The 9,965-nt window shown below is 40.7% G+C and overlaps 1 protein-coding gene across 1 annotated transcript in view; it reads right to left on the bottom strand.

Moving 5' to 3' along the window:
- LOC139366553 (protocadherin Fat 2-like) overlaps positions 1 to 9,965 on the bottom strand; it is a 73,530-nt gene that overhangs the window by 19,237 nt on the left and 44,328 nt on the right. Inside the window, exons 18-20 of the mRNA XM_071104173.1 lie at positions 1,715 to 1,926; positions 1,177 to 1,314; positions 840 to 983 (exon numbers count right to left, since the gene is read on the bottom strand). Coding sequence (XP_070960274.1) covers positions 840 to 983; positions 1,177 to 1,314; positions 1,715 to 1,926 — 494 coding nt within the window. The remainder of the gene's footprint in view (positions 1 to 839; positions 984 to 1,176; positions 1,315 to 1,714; positions 1,927 to 9,965) is intronic.

The following is a 9,965-nucleotide window of genomic DNA, read 5'->3' as shown; positions in this document are numbered from 1 at the left end:
AGAGAGAGAGAGAGAGAGAGAGTCCTTCGGCTGTGAAGTACTCCTACCCGCTGGACTGAGATAACTAATAGCCTAGCCCATTGTCTATTCCTGGTTGGTGAAGCTCTCTATAGTTTAGTATAGTTGTAGCCCTCTCATATTTTCTCTTTCAATTGATAAGACCATCTCATCCTCAAAAGTCTTACGAATATAACATTGTATTTGCCTGAGTTGAGTACGGAAGTTCATTCCACCTGTGGAGTCTCAATAACTGTATTGTATCTGCTCATTATTTAGTCTAGTAAATAAAACCTTGAATTCATTATTTGTGGCATTGAGTTCATTGGGTTCTTGAGGTTCCAGAACTTGATGAGGTTCCAGAACTTGATGAGGTTCCAGAACTTGACGAGGTTCCAGAACTTGACGAGGTTCCAGAACTTGACGACATTCCAGAACTTGACAACGTTTCAGAATGAGAACATAGTAAATTGACTGTTGATTAAGACTGTTGTTGATATAGAATTAATGGTACAGTTCACGTTAACTCCTGATAGAGTTCATTCAAGGGTCTGTCTATGTTAAAACCTTTAGTGGTGCCCCTATTAGATTCATTTGGATAGGATAATTAATTATTCAATGAATTCATGAATAAATTATCTTGAATATGAATTAGCCAAAAGTCACAGCACAAGGCTGATTGGTTCTTCAGCTCTCGATCCTTCCACTCCTGGTGTGTAGAGACAGCTGAGGACAGCCAGCTGTCAGGATGCTGATCGTGTAGAGGGAGAGAAACTGTGTGTGTGTGTGTGTGTGTGTGCGTGTGCGTGTGCGTGGGGCGGCGTGCAGGCCTGTGTTGGTACCTGAAGGACCAGGTTGTGTTTCATCTGGGAGAAGGCAGGTGGGTTGTCGTTGACATCGGACACGGTCAAGATCACTTGGACTGCGGTAGACAGAGGAGGGTCTCCATCATCGGCTGCTTGGACTGTCAGAGAGTAGTGAGTGATCTGGGACAGGCAGAGAGACCAGTTAGATACAGGATATCATGGTTCTACTATTTTCTTGACTTTCTTTTAGCTCCTTGGAGAGCAAAGGGCTTCAACACTGCATCTCCAGGGAACCCTGTTCTGAGCAGTTTTTTAAAACTTTATTCCAAGTGATTCCTTCCCCATATAAAAGCCCAAACTAAACCCCCCTCACCTCCTCTCTGTCCAGCGTAGCCCTGACTATGACCTCTCCACTGCGAGGGTCGATGCTGAACTGCCCATGAGGGTCTCCACTGGAGATGGAATACTGGACAAGGTTGTTCAACGGCCCATCCAGGTCGATGGCTGTCACCTTGGAGTGGGGGAAGGAGGGGAAAGGGGGAGAAGCAGGAGAATGGGGAGAGAGAAGAGATCAGGGAAGAGGGAAGAGATAAGGGGGTGAGAAGAGGAAAGAGATAAGAGGAAAGAGATAAGAGGGAAGAGATAAGAGTGAGTTGAGAAGAGGAAACAGAAAGCATCATTGAACTGAGCTGCTTGGAAGCATATCAGTCTGATCTTCATTAGCTCAACCAAACTGCCATGTTCTCTAAGTACTTAGATGTGTGTCTGTCCAAATGCCAAATTCAAAACAACTTGATTAGTTCCCTCAGGGAAATGACTTGTCATTGAACACATTGAATGGTGTATTACAGTAACTGGTTTCTAAAGTGACAGTTGACAGTTGAAAGTTGACAGTTGAGAGTGATAGCTACCTGCATCACCACATCGCCAGGCGACAGGTCCTCTGAGACGTCAGCACTGTAGTCTCCCTGTCCGAACACGGGCGTGTTGTCATTGACATCTGTGATGTTGATAATCACCATGGTGATGTCGCTCAGAGTCGACTTGCCTCTCGTCCCCTCCAATGACAGGTAGTATTCACGACACCGCTCAAAGTCTAAAGAGCCATTCACAGCCAGAACACCTGAAAAACACACAACACAAACTCTATTCATTTAACTGACAGCTGTGTTTTAACTTGGTCTTGTACACACTAACACAGTCCTGGGTTGACACACGTGGGTTTTGAGTATATGTTCTCAGCCTTCATTAAAAAATAGGGAAAATTACAGCATTTTCCAAAGATGACCACAGCAACAACGTATTCAATCCCATCTTGCGGTGCTCTTTTTGTTAAAAACAAAACACTGATATGTTTTTGTCAACGCTATCTGATTGTCTTTGTTCTGTTTCCCCCAAAACATACATGCAGTCAAACAGGTGTTGGGTTCTACCTGTTAAGAGTACCAGGATGTAGAGAAGTGGGGATTGTAAAATCTACATCTGCTCCAGCCCAATTTAACTACAGTACCAGGATGTAGAGATAAGGACATGTCTTGAGTAGATTGGAGTTGGCCCTTCTATCTTGTTCCAAGGACAGCTCTGCCTCAACATCAGAAATATATGTTATTGATTAAGTTTAGGTAAAAGGATGTCCATAGCAGGAAGGTGTTTGCCCTAATATTGGGTATGGATTGTGATTTGGCTTGTCTCACGTTATCTGAACATCCCTTACTATGGTTAGAAGAGCCACAGAGTACAGCAGCACAGTACATTGGATTTACGCAAATAAGAATTTGTTCTTAACTGACTTGCCTAGTTAAATAAAAGTAAAATAAATCTATTGGTGTTCTGTACCCTGGTGGAAACCTCTCACAGCTCTCGTATTCAGCCGACAGGCTGATGTGAAAACAACCGATACCAAACAGACTTGAAAACAAACACCAGAGAATTTTCTGACGTTAATAATTGTCATTTCATTGTTGTCTCTGTTAAACTCCCTCCTACCCACTCCCCCCCCCCTCTTCTTCTCTCACTCTTTCTCTCTCTTTCTCTCACCCCCTCTCTCTCTGTCTCTTCTTCTCTCACTCTTTCTCTCTCTCATACTCCCTCCCACCCCCCTCTCACTCTCTCGCTCTCTCACTATTTCTCTCTCTCTTTCTCTCACCCCCTCTCTCTCTGTCTCCCCCTCTCCTTCTCGTCCCCCTCTCTTTCTCTTTCACTCTCTGTGTGTCTGTCTCCCCCCTCTCCTTCTCATCCCCCTCTCTTTCCCTCTCACTCTCTGTGTGTCTGTCTCCCCCCTCTCCTTCTCATCCCCCTCTCTTTCCCTCTCACTCTCTGTGTGTCTGTCTCCCCGCTCTCCTTCTCATCCCCCTCTCCTTCCCTCTCACTCTCTGTCTGTCTGTCTCCTTCTCGTCCCCCTCTCTTTCCCTCTCACTCTCTGTGTGTCTGTCTCCCCCCTCTCCTTCTCATCCCCCTCTCTTTCCCTCTCACTCTCTGTGTGTCTGTCTCCTTCTCGTCCCCCTCTCTTTCCCTCTCACTCACTGTGTCTCTGTCTCCCCCTCTCCTTCTCATCCCCCTCTCTTTCCCTCTCACTCTCTGTGTGTCTGTCTCCTTCTCGTCCCCCTCTCTTTCCCTCTCACTCACTGTGTCTCTGTCTCCCCGCTCTCCTTCTCATCCCCCTCTCTGTCACTCTCTGTCTGTCTGTCTCCTTCTTGTCCCCCTCTCTTTCTCTTTCACTCTCTGTGTGTCTGTCTCCCCCCTCTCCTTCTCATCCCCCTCTCTTTCCCTCTCACTCTCTGTGTGTCTGTCTCCTTCTCGTCCCCCTCTCTTTCCCTCTCACTCTCTGTGTGTCTGTCTCCTTCTCGTCCCCCTCTCTTTCCCTCTCACTCACTGTGTGTCTGTCTCCCCGCTCTCCTTCTCATCCCCCTCTCTGTCACTCTCTGTGTCTCTGTCTCCCCCCTCTCTTTCTCTCTCACTTCTTCCATCGCTCTATCTCTCAGCTGCAGAAACAGACACCTGTAAATGGAGGAAAGAGAGCGTTCCTGGATTCCTGGGGCATCTGCCAGTCTGGTTTGCACACTTCCTTAACATAAGACAAGATAACAACATAACAACAGTCATAACCGCCACCTGCATTCCTTTAAAATACCCACCAGGTTTCAACATGTGCAATAATATCACACAGGTACAGGTCTCTGTTCGTTGAGGTAGTTGAAGACTTCTAGACCCTCACCTTGTCTGTTTGTTGAGGTAGTTAAGGTTAGGAAAAGGGTTAAGGATAAACTAACACGCAACAAAAAATGTACTTTTGACACCAATTTGACAAAAGCTGTAACCCATCTAGACATGAACGTATTCAAGGGTTTGGGTCAATTCGAATCAAAGTCAGTTATTTCAGCAAGTGATTTGAATTTAATATCCAAAAATAGCTTCTCCTTTATCAGTTTATTGAGAGGTCATTGAAAATAATTGAATTGGAATTTCAGTTTACTTCCTGAATTGTTTGATTTCAACCCTGAACATGTTGGAACTGAGTTGGTAAATATGCAATTGCAAGTGCCACCTGATTTTCGCTGACGTTCCGATGAGAAAAGAGAAAAATAACTGAAGTTTGACTAACTAAAGAAAATTACCCAATGTACTGTGTTATACTGCAGGGCTCTGCTCTGAAGAAAGACAACAAAGAGAATCACAAATTTCAACTCATTCAGTCCTGTAAACTCTCTCTTTCATGTGACCAGCTGAGACCAAAGAAAATAACATTGAGCTTCCACGTCTGTCTCCATTGATACAACATGTAATACATAACATTAAGCTTCCACGTCTGTCTCCATTGATACAACATGTAATACATAACATTGAGCTTCCACGTCTGTCTCCATTGATACAACATGTAATACATAACATTAAGCTTCCACGTCTGTCTCCATTGATACAACATGTAATACATAACATTAAGCTTCCACGTCTGTCTCCATTGATACAACATATAATACATAACATTAAGCTTCCACGTCTGTCTCCATTGATACAACATATAATACATAACATTAAGCTTCCACGTCTGTCTCCATTGATACAACATGTAATACATAACATTAAGCTTCCACGTCTGTCTCCATTGATACAACATATAATACATAACATTAAGCTTCCACGTCTGTCTCCATTGATACAACATGTAATACATAACATTAAGCTTCCACGTCTGTCTCCATTGATACAACATGTAATACATAACATTAAGCTTCCACGTCTGTCTCCATTGATACAACATGTAATACATAACATTGAGCTTCCACGTCTGTCTCCATTGATACAACATGTAATACATAACATTGAGCTTCCACGTCTGTCTCCATTGATACAACATATAATACATAACATTAAGCTTCCACGTCTGTCTCCATTGATACAACATGTAATACATAACATTAAGCTTCCACGTCTGTCTCCATTGATACAACATGTAATACATAACATTAAGCTTCCACGTCTGTCTCCATTGATACAACATGTAATACATAACATTAAGCTTCCACGTCTGTCTCCATTGATACAACATGTAATACATAACATTAAGCTTCCACGTCTGTCCCCATTGATACAACATATAATACATAACATTAAGCTTCCACGTCTGTCTCCATTGATACAACATGTAATACATAACATTAAGCTTCCACGTCTGTCCCCATTGATACAACATATAATACATAACATTAAGCTTCCACATCTGTCTCCATTGATACAACATATAATACATAACATTAAGCTTCCACGTCTGTCTCCATTGATACAACATATAATACATAACATTAAGCTTCCACGTCTGTCTCCATTGATACAACATATAATACATAACATTAAGCTTCCACGTCTGTCTCCATTGATACAACATATAATACATAACATTAAGCTTCCACGTCTGTCTCCATTGATACAACATATAATACATAACATTAAGCTTCCACGTCTGTCTCCATTGATACAACATGTAATACATAACATTAAGCTTCCACGTCTGTCTCCATTGATACAACATGTAATACATAACATTAAGCTTCCACTTCTGTCTCCATTGATACAACATATAATACATAACATTAAGCTTCCACGTCTGTCTCCATTGATACAACATGTAATACATAACATTAAGCTTCCACGTCTGTCTCCATTGATACAACATATAATACATAACATTAAGCTTCCACGTCTGTCTCCATTGATACAACATATAATACATAACATTAAGCTTCCACGTCTGTCTCCATTGATACAACATATAATACATAACATTAAGCTTCCACGTCTGTTTCCATTGATACAACATATAAAACATAACATTAAGCTTCCACGTCTGTCTCCATTGATACAACATGTAATACATAACATTAAGCTTCCACGTCTGTCTCCATTGATGCAACATATAATACATAACATTAAGCTTCCACGTCTGTCTCCATTGATACAACATATAATACATAACATTAAGCTTCCACGTCTGTCTCCATTGATACAACATGTAATACATAACATTGAGCTTCCACGTCTGTCTCCATTGATACAACATATAATACATAACATTAAGCTTCCACGTCTGTCTCCATTGATACAACATGTAATACATAACATTAAGCTTCCACGTCTGTCTCCATTGATACAACATGTAATACATAACATTAAGCTTCCACGTCTGTCTCCATTGATACAACATGTAATACATAACATTAAGCTTCCACGTCTGTCTCCATTGATACAACATGTAATACATAACATTAAGCTTCCACGTCTGTCCCCATTGATACAACATATAATACATAACATTAAGCTTCCACGTCTGTCTCCATTGATACAACATGTAATACATAACATTAAGCTTCCACGTCTGTCCCCATTGATACAACATATAATACATAACATTAAGCTTCCACATCTGTCTCCATTGATACAACATATAATACATAACATTAAGCTTCCACGTCTGTCTCCATTGATACAACATATAATACATAACATTAAGCTTCCACGTCTGTCTCCATTGATACAACATATAATACATAACATTAAGCTTCCACGTCTGTCTCCATTGATACAACATATAATACATAACATTAAGCTTCCACGTCTGTCTCCATTGATACAACATATAATACATAACATTAAGCTTCCACGTCTGTCTCCATTGATACAACATGTAATACATAACATTAAGCTTCCACGTCTGTCTCCATTGATACAACATGTAATACATAACATTAAGCTTCCACTTCTGTCTCCATTGATACAACATATAATACATAACATTAAGCTTCCACGTCTGTCTCCATTGATACAACATGTAATACATAACATTAAGCTTCCACGTCTGTCTCCATTGATACAACATATAATACATAACATTAAGCTTCCACGTCTGTCTCCATTGATACAACATATAATACATAACATTAAGCTTCCACGTCTGTCTCCATTGATACAACATATAATACATAACATTAAGCTTCCACGTCTGTTTCCATTGATACAACATATAAAACATAACATTAAGCTTCCACGTCTGTCTCCATTGATACAACATGTAATACATAACATTAAGCTTCCACGTCTGTCTCCATTGATGCAACATATAATACATAACATTAAGCTTCCACGTCTGTCTCCATTGATACAACATATAATACATAACATTAAGCTTCCACGTCTGTCTCCATTGATACAACATGTAATACATAACATTAAGCTTCCACGTCTGTCTCCATTGATACAACATGTAATACATAACATTAAGCTTCCACGTCTGTCTCCATTGATACAACATATAATACATAACATTAAGCTTCCACGTCTGTCTCCATTGATACAACATATAAAACATAATATTAAGCTTCCACGTCTGTCTCTATTGATACAACATGTAATACATAACATTAAGCTTCCACGTCTGTCTCCATTGATACAACATGTAATACATAACATTAAGCTTCCACGTCTGTCTCCATTGATACAACATGTAATACATAACATTAAGCTTCCACTTCTGTCTCCATTGATACAACATATAATACATAACATTAAGCTTCCACGTCTGTCTCCATTGATACAACATGTAATACATAACATTAAGCTTCCACGTCTGTCTCCATTGATACAACATATAATACATAACATTAAGCTTCCACGTCTGTCTCCATTTATACAACATATAATACCTAACATTAAGCTTCCACGTCTGTCTCCATTGATACAACATATAATACATAACATTAAGCTTCCACGTCTGTCTCCATTGATACAGCATGTAATACATAACATTAAGCTTCCACGTCTGTCTCCATTGATACAACATGTAATACATAACTAAAAAAAACGACTTTGTTGCTTTGACACAATGGTAACAGAACAGCTGTGTGGTGGGATGATTACTCCTGGGATGGAACTACACACGAGTGGATTAAGTTGCCGACAAGCCTGGGCTATTGAACGATTTAACAACCAACACAGACATTGGTTTGGCTCAGTCCAACCAACCTCTATGAGACTCCTGCCCTGCTACGGTATATCAAAGCAGGGAGGATTTGTAATGAAGGGACACCAAGAGAAATCAGGGAGAAAATAAACTCCAGGCGTCTGTGGTGGTGTCACGAGGTACACCACCACAGGCATGGCACCACCATAAGACCAGGCAGTATAATACATTACTGACTAATGTATACTTATCCAGAGTGGCTGATTGCTGTACAGCTTACACTACCGGTCAAACTTTTTAGAACACCTACTCATTCAAGGTACTTGGTAACTATTTTATACATTGTATAAATATTAAATAACACATGCGGAATCATCTAGTAACCCAAAAAAGTGTTAAACACGTCAAAATATACTGAATTAGATTTTTAATGACAGCTTTGCACACTCTTGGCATTCTCTCAACCAGCTTCACCTGGAATGCTTTTCCAACAGTCTTGAAGGAGTTCCCACATATGCTGAGCACTTATTGGCTGCTTTTCCTTTACTCTGTGGTCTGACTCATTTCAAACCGTCTACATTTGGTTGAGGTCAGGGGATTGTGGAGGCCAAGTCGTCTGATGCAGCACTCCATCACTCTCCTTCTTGCTAAAATAGCCCGTACACGGCCTGGAGGTGTGTTGTGTCATTGTCCTGTTGAAAAACAAATGATAGTCCCACTAAGCCCAAATCAGTTGGGATGGAGTATTGCTACATAATGCTGTGGTAGCCATGCTGGTTAAGTGTGCCTTGAATTCTAAATAAATCACACACAGTGTCAATAGCACACCATAATAGCACACCCCACACCATAACACCTCCTCCTCCTCCATGCTTCATGGTGGGAAATACACATGCTGGGATAATCTGTTCACCCACACCGCATCTCACAAAGACACGGCGATTGGAACCAAAAATCTCCAACTTGGACTCCAGACCAAAGGACACATTTCCACCAGTCTAACGTCCATTGTTCGTGTTTCTTGGCCTAAGAAAGTCTCTTCTTATTATTGGTGTCCTTTAGTTTCTTTGCAGCAATTCGACCATGAAGTCCTGATTCACACAGTCTCCTCTGAACAGTTGAGATGTGTCTGTTACTTGAACTCTGTGAAGCATTTATTTGGGCTGCAATTTCTGAGGCTGGTAACTCTAATGAACTTATCCTCTGCAGCAGAGGTAACTCTGGGTCTTCCTTTCCTGTGGAGGTCCTCATGAGAGCCAGTTTCATAATAGTGCCTGATTGTTTTTGTGACTGCACTTGAAGAAACATTCAAAGTTCTTGAAATGTTCCATATTGACTGACCTTCATGTCTTAAAGTAATGATGGACTGTAATTTCTCTTTGCTTATTTGAGCTGTTCTTGCCATAATATGGACTTGGTCTTTACCAAATAGGGCTATCTTCTGTATACCACCCCTACCTTGTCACAACACAATTGATTGGCTCAAACGCATTAAGAAGGAAAGAAATTTCACAAGTTAACTTTTAACAAGGCACACCTGCTAATTGAAATGCATTGCAGGTGACCTCATGAAGCTGGTTGAGAGAATGCCAAGAGTGTGCAAGGTTGTCATCAAGGCAAAGGATGGCTACTTTGAAGGATCTCAGTATTTAAATATATTTTGGATTTGTTCAACACTTTTTTGGTTACTACATGATTCCATTTGTGTTATT

This window comes from Oncorhynchus clarkii, chromosome 14 (assembly GCF_045791955.1).
Source record: "Oncorhynchus clarkii lewisi isolate Uvic-CL-2024 chromosome 14, UVic_Ocla_1.0, whole genome shotgun sequence".
Taxonomy (NCBI): Eukaryota; Metazoa; Chordata; class Actinopteri; order Salmoniformes; family Salmonidae; genus Oncorhynchus; species Oncorhynchus clarkii.
Note: the sequence above shows the minus strand (reverse complement) of the source record. Positions and strands in the feature narration are given on the sequence as shown.